This window comes from Orycteropus afer, unplaced genomic scaffold (assembly GCF_000298275.1).
Source record: "Orycteropus afer afer isolate SDZICR_OR568_19922 unplaced genomic scaffold, OryAfe1.0 scaffold00101, whole genome shotgun sequence".
Classification (NCBI taxonomy): Eukaryota; Metazoa; Chordata; class Mammalia; order Tubulidentata; family Orycteropodidae; genus Orycteropus; species Orycteropus afer.
This window is the reverse complement of record NW_006921688.1, coordinates 1,476,307-1,489,164: the sequence shown is the minus strand read 5'-3', so window position 1 is coordinate 1,489,164 and position 12,858 is coordinate 1,476,307. Positions and strand designations below refer to the sequence as shown.

Sequence of the window (12,858 nt, the reverse complement as noted above, 5' to 3'; positions counted from 1 at the left end):
TGAAAACACTACGTGACATCATGGGTTCAAGGGCTCAAGGAAGGAGAACTCTGCCCACCTTTTTCAGTTGGATCACATTAATAAAGTGATTGGAAAGAGGTGAAACACAGGCATCAGTAAAAATAATGTGACAAAGCCTGAAATATTAGGTATCTATATGAAGTGGAGAGTGCACCCAAAAACACGTATAGGATCGGCAGACAGTGGTCCAATAACTTTATGTGTATGATCTGAATTCCCAGGTGTATAATGGTGCTGACAAGGGGCAAGGTTGTAGTCACTGCTTGGTCACAGCCAGCTACCCAGAGGGACCGAATAGTTGAACCTGTGGGCTCGGGACCATAGTCGCAGAGGACATCAAGCTCAATTGGCATAACATACTACACAAATCATTGTTCCACCTTCTACTGTGGTGAGTAGCGACTGAGATCTTAAAGCTTGCAAGATGCCATCTAGATGCAATCATGGGTCTCTCCTCGTCCAAAGCAAAGAAGAATGAAGATAACCAAAAATTCATGGAAACAATCAGTCCTAGCGACTGGTACACCATCCAATGTGCAGCCTATACGACTATGAGACCAGAAGAAATAGATGGTGCTCGGCTACTACTGTCAACCACTTGGAAGAGGATCTTTGTAGGAGATCCTGGATAGACAGGGGGAACAATGTGGAACAAAACTCAAAATCATCTGGAAAAAAAAAAAAGTGGGAAACAAGTTTGCTGGCCCGATGGAGCCTGATGGAACTACTGAGACTATGGCCCCTAGCTGCCCTTTAGGTCTGGAATTGAATGCACACACGTGGCTTCCAGCCAAGCAGTAGACAGGCACACTAGTTGAGCATTTACCTGAGGTAGATATACTCCTTGGAGAGAACAAGCAAGATAGAAAGAAGGGCTGCTCAGCCACAGGAAGACAGCTCAGGGGGTAGGAGTACATGGAGGGATGGTCACAGGGAAGCGGTACCTATCGGGAGGAAGTGGGAGAGGAGATGGTGCATTGTACTAAACTGTGGTCAATGTCATGAGACAAAGTGTATGTGATCTGCTGTATGGAAAGTGTATTTGCTCTGTAAATTTTCACCCAAATCACAATAAAATAAATAAATAAATAAACAAACAATATAACTACATTTTAGAAAGTACAGGGGAAGAATCACTCAAAATACCACTGCCACAACTCATGTTCTTGATTCGTGTATTGCCTTCTACACATTGTACATAGTTGCAATCATAGCTTACATATGATTGTCTATCCTTTTACCATTATAATACAGCATTTTTCAAGCGGTAAAAATTAATTGATGAGTTTTTAGTAAGTGTGGTAGTTAAGTTTGTGTGTCAACTTGGCTGGGCCTGGTTGAGTGGCTGGGCAGCTGGCGACAGTTATTCTCCATGAGGAGACTGGCAATCAGCTTCACAGTGGGATCTACCACAAGCAGCTGAGTAGCTTGCTTTAGGAATGTGGGCTGCTTCTTGTATATAAGTAGCAGCTTTGGAAATGGTCTCTAGCTTATGGCACACTTGAACTCTGCATGTAGCCAAGTCATTGTTCAATAGCCTGCCATGCTCTGCCGATTTGCCGTGTGGTTTGGTTAACACTGGGACTGTGACCCTTTATGTGTCAACCTTGGGCCTGTTAGCCTCAGCAGCTAGTAGCTGCACAAGTGAGGAGATGCCTCTAGCTTCATTGGGCTGGGAGCAAGAGGCAGAGCTGGAGACCAAGGTTGAGCGGCTTTCACACAGCCCCTAGAGCCTGGCACTTGGAACTTAGACTTCTAGCCTCCAAAAATTATAAGAATAAACTCCAGTTTGTTAAATAAAAATAAATTAAAAAAAATAATGTCACAGAGTTATTTGACTTCCCAGCTGAAGAACTAACCAACACGGACTTTATGGACTAGAGCAGCAGACGGTAGCATCTGTGGAAAAAGACAGGACCTTAAAACTCCAGAACTGAAAAAATGTTCGACAAAAGAGTTAGCTAAAGACTTTTGTTTCATTGAAACAGGGATGACAAAGTTAGAAGAGCAAGATACTAATACAGATTGAGTCACCAAAGGTTACTGTACAGTTACTGAGGGGCTCATCTGCTACAAGGCCATTTATCATGGGAAAAAGAAAACCTCTGTACAAACCTCCCTGGATGCCTAGTCCAAGAAAATGGCTCGGCAATAACCTCCCCACCCTCTCCAGCAGAACAATCAACCTGACTCTCCAGCACGAGTTCCATCCTCTCCAACATTGGGCACATCACCTTCAGCAGTAGTCATCTTTCTACCATCTTCTCTGGCATCATCCAATTATTATTACAATGTTACATCATGAATGCCCCTTCTAGTATACAAGACATTGATGCGATAAGTGTTAACTTGTAATCATGCTCTTTTTTTCTTTTCCTTTTTTCCTATCTAAACTGTTTTAAGAACTGTTTCTTTAATACTGTTCAGTACTGTAAGCCTACATACACACACAAATTCTCTCTTCAGTACAGTACCATTTGAACTTACTTTTATTAGTACTATATTATTACTATCCACTGTGTTATTATGTTTAAGATGCTGTAGTGGATTTGGAAGTGCTTCTGAAGTGTTTCATATGCATGTTGTTGTTGTTACATGCCATGGAGTCAGACCCAACTCATAGCCACCCCTCCTTGGGTTTCCGAGGCAGTAACTCTATGGAAGTAGATTGTCCAACCTTCAAATGTCTGACTGATGCTAGGTAAGAATCCTACACAAATTCTCTGACTTATCTACAAATTTGACTTAAAGACAGACTTACAAACAGATCTGATCAGTAACCAGGGACTTCCTGCATTTTTGTTAATGCAAGTTTCCTAACTGGCACTATCACCAAAGTGGTACTTCCAAAATGTGAAATTTATATTTCTTATTGTAAAACCATTTACTAGATCGCCATCATTCAGTTAAAACTTTTTTTTTTTTTTTTAATCATACTATGACATCCTTTATAATTTGGCCTCCATTACTTTTGGGTAGATTTGCTTCATTATGAAGCTCTCCTTCAATTTTCTCTTACTGCTTCTGCTAATATTTGCTAACACTTGCAAAAAGAATGCTTTTGTTAAAATGGCTCTATCAGTGGCTAATGCTGGCAACTTAGTGATTACTGGATTTGCCATTCTTTGAGTCCGAGCATGAAAATTCAGATCCACTGGTATTACTTCTAAATTACTGGCACTATCTTAGGAAAGCAGAAAAGAGGACTTAGAAGAAGCTAACGTTTAATTCAGAAAATGGAACTTTGGTTTACACCTAGGTCTATCATACTCATCACTACTGTTAATTTGAGTGCCACTGCTAAATAAGCCATATATGTTAGACTATGGCACCCTCCTTGATTGTCCCAAGGATGAGTACCATGTTTAATTTAACCCAAGTTAAACAAAACTACTTGTAGGTTTAGCCTCTATAACCTACCTCTCCCTTCTTTCGATTCTTCCCCATTTTATATTTCTTTCTTTGAAGGAACAATGACAACAACAACAACAAAACACCTCAGAACAAAGAAGACCTGACTTTCTCAAATATGACCTAAGCTCTTTCAGGCCTTTTACTACCCTTAGAAGTCCTCTAACAATGGGATGATTGTCCCTCTGTAATAATTCTTTAACAGAAAGTTGGCTCAATCAAACCATTCCTTCTCCAGACAATTATAACAGAAGTGATGCAATTGATGCTCCTTATGGATATCTATTTTTATGTGGGGGGATCAAATTATCCTGCTGAAAGGAACCCAAACCAAAAGAACAAACCATATCCCTGGGTACTGCCCTGTTTAGATTGGTAGGGAATAACAGGCCAATGCACAGTAATTCTATTAGGAGCTCCCATAGATATACACTCATATAATGGAAACAACTCATCAGAAGAATAATTTAGAGACTTTTGTTGAGCCTAAAACTCTTGACAAAAGAGAATGGGATGACACTGGAAATCCAATAGCAGACAGAGCGTGTGTAGAATGGGTATTCCTTCAAGCGTTCATACCTTAGCAAGGTGTCTCTCAACTTGAAAAACCCTTTCATAATCCATTGTCACTATGGCCCAAATTGCTGATAATACTGGTGATGGAATTTCGGCTCAACAAAGATATTTAGAATCTCTTGCTAAAGTACTATTAGGCAATAGAATAGCATGATTTCCTTTTAGCTTAACAAAGAGGAGTTCATGCTATCGCTAACACCTCCTGTTGTACGTGAATAAACACCACAGGAGAAGGAGATGAGGACATTACAAAAGTTTGCCAAAGGCTGTTTGGTTACATTCAATACCTCCCCATGTCTTATTCTCCCTTTTTTGATATAATTAGCTGGTTACCTGAAAACATTTGTTCCTGTTTGCAGTCCACACTACAAGCCAGAATAGTCATTTTAATTATCATAATAACCAACACTTTCATAATTAAATGTACCATGAAATGCTTATCTAATATCTGCAATTCTGTTGCAACAACCTCCTCAGTATGCAGAGAAACATGTATTTAGGGAAAAAAATCCTTTCAGGGGAGGCTGATGTCATATTTTGAGTTAGCCTGTTCTACAGACTACAATTTTCCTCTACATGTGTCCCCACTCCACACATACTCCAATTAGAGGATTACAGAAATACAGTGCCTAAACTATGGCTTAGCAATAAGCCCATTTAACTAGATGATGGCTGGCTGCCACTGATAGACATTCAACTAGTTAGAACAGAATGATGGGTAATGTTAGGGGTCTTAAAACTCAATGAGTAGCCATGTGAAGTTCCAAGTAGAAGTCTACGCAGAAGAAGCTACTCTTACAATGGAATTTCTACAAGGAATCTCTACAGAGATTCATGATCAAAAGGGGAGAATGTGAAGGGAACTCTAAAAGTGGGGTGCTTGGCATGACTGAAAATGATGGACCTACGTGTAAATCAAAGCTCCATTTTCTGAATTAAACATTAGCTTCTTCTAAGTCCTCTCTTCTGTTTTCTTAAGATAGCACCAGTGATTTAGAGCCTCACAACATGTAATTTCTAGTAAAACTTTAATCACCTTCAGCAAACAATGGAGTGGCAAGAATGTGGTTTATGAAAAAATGTTTGTCAGGAAACATCAATCAAGATGGTTTGGGAGAACGTTTGCACAGCATATCTCAGTAAGAGCGTAAATGTAGATATTTCAGGAAATAGCTTGCTAGTTTAGTTCCAGAAAGTCTAGTTCAAAAATAGATTAGCTACTCTTATAGAATTTTAATTTTCTATATGTAATTCCAAGCCCCTATGGTTATGATCACATAATTCCTTTCCCCATTTTCCTGTATTAAAGAGCTTACTTTTCCCTCTGAATATTGGAAGACTTTGTGTGATGCTGCATTACATTGTATTACACAGCTCAAGCCATCCCAACCCTCCAATAAAGCTCTTTGCTTTTTACTTTTAACATAAGTTTTGTTCAGCACTGCGACATCATAAGCTACTATACTGACTTTTACTTTCGTGATTTTTATTTTTCTTTTAGTGATCCCTAATAGAATGTAAGTTCCCCAATGTTGGTTTACTCTTTGGTAAGTGTTTTGACTGCACTGATGAATGAGTTCCAGAAAGTAAATTTAAAATATCATTTTTTATAATGGAAAGCTTTTGATATGATTGCCTAGCCTTACCATTGCTTTTGAGAATTATTTTGATGATTGTGAAGCTGATCATCACAGAGACCACCATATAGTAATGAGAAAAATCCATCAACACAGAGAGTATACTGAAAATAATATACTATGAATATGGTATTCATGAAATATATGGTAGCTTGTTATAGTATACAAAACATATTTTTATACTTTATTGTATAAGAATGCTTATTGTATAAGTTTTGTTTATTATTGTATATTGCATATTATGCTTATTATGTAAGTATTATTGTATAAGTATTGTATATGCTTACTGTATAAGGTTTGCTACTAAACCCAATTACGAACACCAGTTTTGCTTTGGTAGGTTACCTACCACAATTAGCAAACAAAAAAGTAAGTGATAAACATCACTACTATTGAAAATAATTCAAATTTTAATAGGTAGTACTCTGACCACCAACATTATACTGTGCAAGAAGAAAAAAAAAGTGCCATCCTCCTTTTAATCACCTGCTATAGGGGGGTGGGGGGTGAGAGGATCTCTTATTTACATTTCATTTTGGTTCTAATGTTGAGAAAACATTAAGTCAGTATTTTTTGTCTTATTTATTTTAAAATCATTTTTAGCTAAGATATTACATATTCTGTAGAAGCTCATTTATATTACTTCTAAAAGTCTGCTATCACAGACGTAGCTTTTGGTATGAAAAAGGATTAAGATTCAATAGAAACTCACCATTTGGCAACCATCACAGTAATAGTTAACTCAACCAAGAAACATCAACACATGCCAAATCTATAGGCTGAAAGTATGAGGAACAGTACGTTTATCATCTCAAAGTACCTCCTTTAAATAAAAATGCTTACTGATTTTCATATAAATCAAAAATACATATTAGTGTCAAAGGATGAAAGAATAACTTTATAATGGATAGATCTTAATCAAGTGATCAAGCCATGGTACATTATCAGTAAGAAACAAACCTAAATCAAGTTCCACTTAAGATGATGTATTAAGAACACATCAATACTTCTGAGATATTGCTGCTAAAAAATGTGCAACTTGAAGAAATATCAGACAAACCCAAACTGAAGCACATTCTATGAAAGAGCTGACTTGTGACTGTCAAAAATACTAGTTCTGAAAAATCAAGAAAATTCTCAAAAGCTTATCCAGTTTTAAGAAGACTGAAGACTTATAACTACTAAATCCAATTCATAATACATCTTTTTGTTTTATTTTCTACATAAAATCTTTCTGATAAAAGGTAAAACTTGGTGATATAGGAGAATGTCCTTGTTTGTAGACAATGACAATGGACAATATGGGGGAGATAGATTTGGTACCATGTTGACAACTTATTCTGAAAAAAAAAAAAAAAAAACCCACCACAGCTCTGTATTATTCTACAAAATGGAATAAAATTTAGATAATCAAGTTGCAAAGTAAGTATTATATATTCTACTATATTTTTATTCTAGTTGTACTTCAACTTTCTTCTGGGTTTGAAAAGAAAGGTTTTAAAACTAATCCTTATTGCTATCTCTTTGGTATTCCAGATTCCTTGGTTCAATGGGGTTGGAAGAGTCTAAGATTTATGGAAATTTTCAGGAATATCACCAAGATTAGAAGTCTAGGCTCTAATAGAAGGAGAATAAATTATGAAAAACTGGACCCTACTATCATAAAGGATATCCTTTGGATGTACACACAAATAGATCTCTACCCAATTTAAAATAAGTGCTTTTCCAGAAGATAACAGCTATCACAAAGCAGTGGTGAAGCATACCATATATGGTTTTTAAAACTGTTATCCTTTCTAGAAAACAAACACATGTAAAAAGTCACTCTGCCCCAGATAGATAACAACAGCCTTCAAAATGCTATGGAGCAGTTCAATGCTGTGCACATGGGGTTACCATGAGTTGGAACTGACTCGAGGGAACCTGACATCAATAACATCCAAAACCTAAAGATGGCATTCATGGTATGTTTTTAACAAAAACCCTAGAGATCCTTATAAGTTTTGTAAATACATCTTGTGAAGAAATGAGTTAACACAGCAGTCCGGAGATGGCTGCTTTTAATGTTGGTCTTCGGCTGGAATCTGGGACCTTGATTTTTGGAAGGGGCTCCCATCGTTCCCACTCTGGTAACAGGGGCTTGCCATACCTAAGTGGTCTGTACAATGCAGGTTATGCTGAACACCTGGTTTACTTCTGGAAATCTGGAAGTTTGTTATGTGTGCAGCAGAAGGTGTCTACATGATTGACTGTAACGAAAACTCTGGACTGCTAAGCTCAGGCAACTTCCCCTGGCAGGTAACATTTCAAATATACTGTCACGACTAGTTCCTGGAACAGGGCATCCTGTGTGACTCCACTGGGAGAGAACTCTTAGAGACCTGTTCTTGGTTTCCTCTAGACTTTGACTCATGTGCTTTTCCCTTTGCTGATGATGCTTTGTGTATTCTGGCTGAAATGAATCATAGCAGTGACGACAATTACAGCTGAGTCCTGTGCGTCATCCTCGTGAATCACTGAACTTGGGGTTGGTCTTAGAAACCCCTACCACATTTTAATGTATAATGTATAATCTACAGAGCTCCAAATGTTTCAAGTACTCTGTTACATCTACATTAGCAATTAATAACTCTAAGATGAAAGTAGCTTAAAGTCAGTCATATATCACAAACATACATAACTATTTACTTTTTGGATCACTGGAGATTTTAGTACTTAGTTTGTTAGGTATCTGTATATACTTGAATATTTTTAAGTCCCTCAAAAATGAAAGGAAATCCATCCTTATTATCCAAAACAAATGAACAAGCAAATCCAAAAGCCCAAATAAAACTGTTTATTGCCAAACACAATACAGAAAGTGTTTAAATGTGATGCATTCTTACCATGTGGAGTGATTGTCTGTACAGGCTTGGTAGGTGACCTCACATTCCATATAGTCAAGGTGCCATCTGAATGGCTGCAAATGAACTGTTTTCCTTCATGATGCCAAGCAACAGAGTGGATAGCCTACAGAAGAGGGATGAGGAAAAATTTATTCAAACACCAAACTATTTACAGTTTGTTTTATAATTAATTTTTATTTTAAACCTTTTCATATTTCCCAAGCAGAAGTCAGAATTACCTACATTTTCATAATTAGTGCTCTTGCAAAACAAAATAAATTTTAAATTCTCACTGCTTTAATTCTTTTTGCTTTTGTGATTCCTCAAGCCAGCATAAGAAACATATATATTTATTACTGACAAGTATAGAAAAACAAAACTTATTGGTAAGTACAGAAAACCAAAATTTATGACTAAATCATACCTAAATATAAGCTACCAAGTATACAACCAAATAGAAAAATAGTTGCACTGACAGATGAGAACAATATTTCTAAAATTAACTAAAACTTCTAAAAAGTCAAAAATGTACATCTGGAGGTCAGATCATTTAAATAATATGGCAGGCTGAGCTTCAAGACATTTGTCTTGAAGTAATTACTGTGGTAATTTTTCAAATTAGAGGAGACCCTCTTTTGGCCAGAAATTTGTAACACCAAACCATTTATTAAAAAAAAAAAAAAATGACATTTGCACTTTTTCTTTAGTCTTCTTGAGAAACTGCACACGTTTATGCTAACAATGTGGGAACAGAGAATCTCACTAACCAAATCTATCATTTTCAGAATCAGAGGCAAGGTGGGCTGGGGAAAAATTGAACAGTTTATGACAGGAGATATGAGGTGTAAAATAGATTGCATAACTTGAGATTGAGAAACTTTGCATATAAATTGGCTTGTGCATTTTTCAAAGGATAGGATAGACAGTTTCCAGCCGATTCTTAAAGGATTACTTATTTTAAAAAAAAATTAAACTAAAAACTATACAGATGAGTAAAAGGAACAAGCAGTGTGAGATAAAAGGCAGAATGAATGGGAAACAAAGAAAGAATATAATGAACAAGAGATACAAAAGTTGTGGAGGAACAAAATAAATTCAGGATAGAAAAACAAAGTTAAGACTAGAGGAGAAAAGATGACAAGAGGTACTTGCATAAGCTTTAAATAAGTAATCTATACAGGTCTATTTTTCAAATATGGAATGTTAGACAAGAACTAGCTAATGGGTAAGAGTGTGGAATCAGTATTTTCAACTTTGATAAAATTCTTACAAAACAAAAACAAAGGCACTGCCTACATACACACGCCCCCTCCAAAAAAACCCCACTGTCATCAAGTCAATTCCAACTCACAGTAACGCCCAGTGGATTTCCAAGGCATTAAATCTTTAAGGAAGCAGATTGCCCCATCTTCCTTTGTGGGACTGTCTGGTGGGTTTGAACTACCAATCTTCTGGTTAGCGGTCAGGTATCTTAGGCACTGTGCTACCAGAGCACCTACTGGTACTGCTTACTATGATACAAAAAAACTACTATTTACTGTGATATTAAGAAGTTTAACATCTATTAATATTATTAGGTTTTGGTAAAAGTAGTACAAATAAATCGTGGTGTAAGGCCTAAGGCATTTGACAGCTAACCAGAAGGCTGGAGGTTCAAACCCACGACTTACTCCATGGAAGGATGATTGGGCAATCTACATCCATAACAATTTACCTCCTTGGAAACTCACTAGGAGTCACTATGAGTCGGAATCAACTCAATGGCAGTGGGTTTTTATTTATTTATTTATTTTTTAATCATGAAAGATAATTTTCTGGAAAGTCAGCACGCTAGTTATTCATCTATCAACTTTTGCACTCACTAACTCAAAACGGTGAGTTTTCCAAACAAATCAGTATTATTAGAATCATTTCACAGCAAAAGCTATATATAAATCTTAGTCCAGCTGCTCTTGTATTACACATCATTAACAATTTTTAGCAAAGTTATACCAAAAATAATTTTTCTCCTAGAAAATAAGATGAACATTTATCTTAACATTCAAAAGTAACACTGATTCTTAGTGCATCTTACATATGTTATTAAAGCACTTAGAATTTTTTTTTTTTTATAATGCAGACTTTATTTCAAATTATAATGCTTAAAAATATATGGAAAGAAAATACTGAAAATACTTGTAGTTTTATTATTTTCCTATATTCAAATAATAAAGTAAACATTATAACATTCAATAAATTATTTCTTGTATACATGAATAACACATCATTCTGTAGGCTTTGCCTTAGTATTTTAACTTGTGAAAAATTAGCTCCAAAGATGACAACAGTAATATTGTATTACTGAACAAGGTAATTACTGAATAATACATTTTTAAGATAGCTGATTAAGAAAAATTACATATTGGACATTAAATGATTCAGTTTCTCTCTTTCTTTATAATTAAAGATTTTTAATGTAAGTACAAACACTACCATTTCCATTAAAAATAAGACCCAATGAAACTTTCTCAAGTTTTGGTATTTTGATAATTTGGAATTTGTTGCCAAATTATTATGATTTTGAAAATGTTACCCACTTATTATCTTTTTAAAGTGCTATTTTCTCTTTGGTACAGGTGTGTGGGAAAGCAAATAAGCAGAAAGTTAGCTATCTTAAAAGTAAGCACTAGTCTGAAATTGGAAGAAAAAAGATCTTAAAGGAATAAGTGTTTTCATTAACATATATAATACTAAAAAACATTTCTTTAAACCTGTTACTGACTCTAATACTGTGAGCTAAAAACATACTTCAAAATTCTTTTAAAAAAGACTTTGAAGGTCTTTTTTTTTAATTGTGATTTGTGTGAAAGTTTACAGAGCAAATTCACATTTCGTACATCAGTTCACATAAACTTTGTCTCATGACATTGACTACCATTTACCACAATGCAACAGTTGGCCTCCCACTTCCTTTCTAAAGTTACCTCTTCCCCATGTCTTTCCCTCCATGCAATCCTGTCCCGAGCTATATGCTCCTGTGCATACACGGCCCTTCTATTCTTCCATGACCGATCTCTCCAAGGAGTGTAAATACTTAATGTAAATGTTCAGCTCATATGCCTTTTTTTTTTTTTTTTGGCAGGAAGCCACAGGTGTGGGTTCAATTCCAGACCTGAAGGGCATAGGGGCCACAGTCTCAGTGGTTCAACCAGGTTCTATCTGACCAGCAAACCTGGTCCCTTTTTCTTTTTTCAAATGATCTGGAGTATTGTTACACACTGTTCTCCCACTCTATCCCGGATCTCTCACACAGATCACCTCTGAGTGGCTGACAGTGGTAGCTGGCCACCATCTAGTTCTTCCTCATAGTTGTACAGGCTGAGGATCGCATGGTGTACTAGTCACTTGGACTAATTGTTTCCATGAATCTTTCTTCATTCTTCTTTACTCTGGATGAGGAGAGACCCATCGTTGCATCTAGATGGCTGCTTGCAAGCTTTTAAGGTCCTAGTCGCTACTCAGCAAAGTAGGAGGTGGAACAATGTTTTGGGTAGAATGTTATGCCAATTGAGCTTGATGTCCCCTCTGACTGTGGTACCAAGCCCACAAGTCCAACTACTTGCTCCCTCTGGGAAGCTGGCTGTGCCCAAGAAGAGACTACAACCTTGTCCCTTGCAAGCTCTACTATATACCTGGGAATTCTTACAAAACATATAAATTACACTTGTAGAAACATTGTGTGCCAACCCCATACATGGTCTTGGGCACACTCTTTCCTGCACAGACATACCTAATAGTGCAGCCTGTCCACCTATTTATCCCCCTGTAAATCCATGTTTGCTTTCACTGACAATGCAGTACTGTATGTGCAAAAGGGTCATCTTTGTTGTCTGTACCTCCCATGTACCTCTCTCTGTCTTCCTCTTCCTCAATGCCACCGTGTAGATCACTTACATTTGGTACAATGCCCTTCTCTTCACCCAAATCAATACTTGTCTCTATCTATTAAACAGTGTTCTCTCCCCTCCCCACCCATCCTGGTAGCCAACAAAAAAATATCCTTCCATAGATAAACCTTTCCTTGACTTTTTACAATAACGGACTAATAACAATATTTGTCCTAGTGATCATGAGCATTTCTTCATGTTTGTTGACCATCTGAATATCCTCCTTGGTGAAGTGTTTATTCATGCCTTCTGCCTATTTTTTAACTGGATTATATGTTTTTTTGTTGTTGAGGTGTTGGAGCTTTCTATAAATTCTAGAGATAAGTCCCCTGTCCGGTATGTCATTTCCTAATCTGGTAGCATAGTGCCTAAGGCACTCGACTGCTAACCAGAAGGCTGGCG

At 36.7% G+C, this 12,858-nt stretch overlaps 1 protein-coding gene across 1 annotated transcript in view; it reads right to left on the bottom strand.

The window, feature by feature from the left end:
• The window catches only part of STXBP5 (syntaxin binding protein 5), a 268,776-nt gene that overhangs the window by 136,479 nt on the left and 119,439 nt on the right, over positions 1-12,858 (bottom strand). The window contains exon 8 of the mRNA XM_007943195.2: positions 8,531-8,654. Coding sequence (XP_007941386.1) covers positions 8,531-8,654 — 124 coding nt within the window. The remainder of the gene's footprint in view (positions 1-8,530; positions 8,655-12,858) is intronic.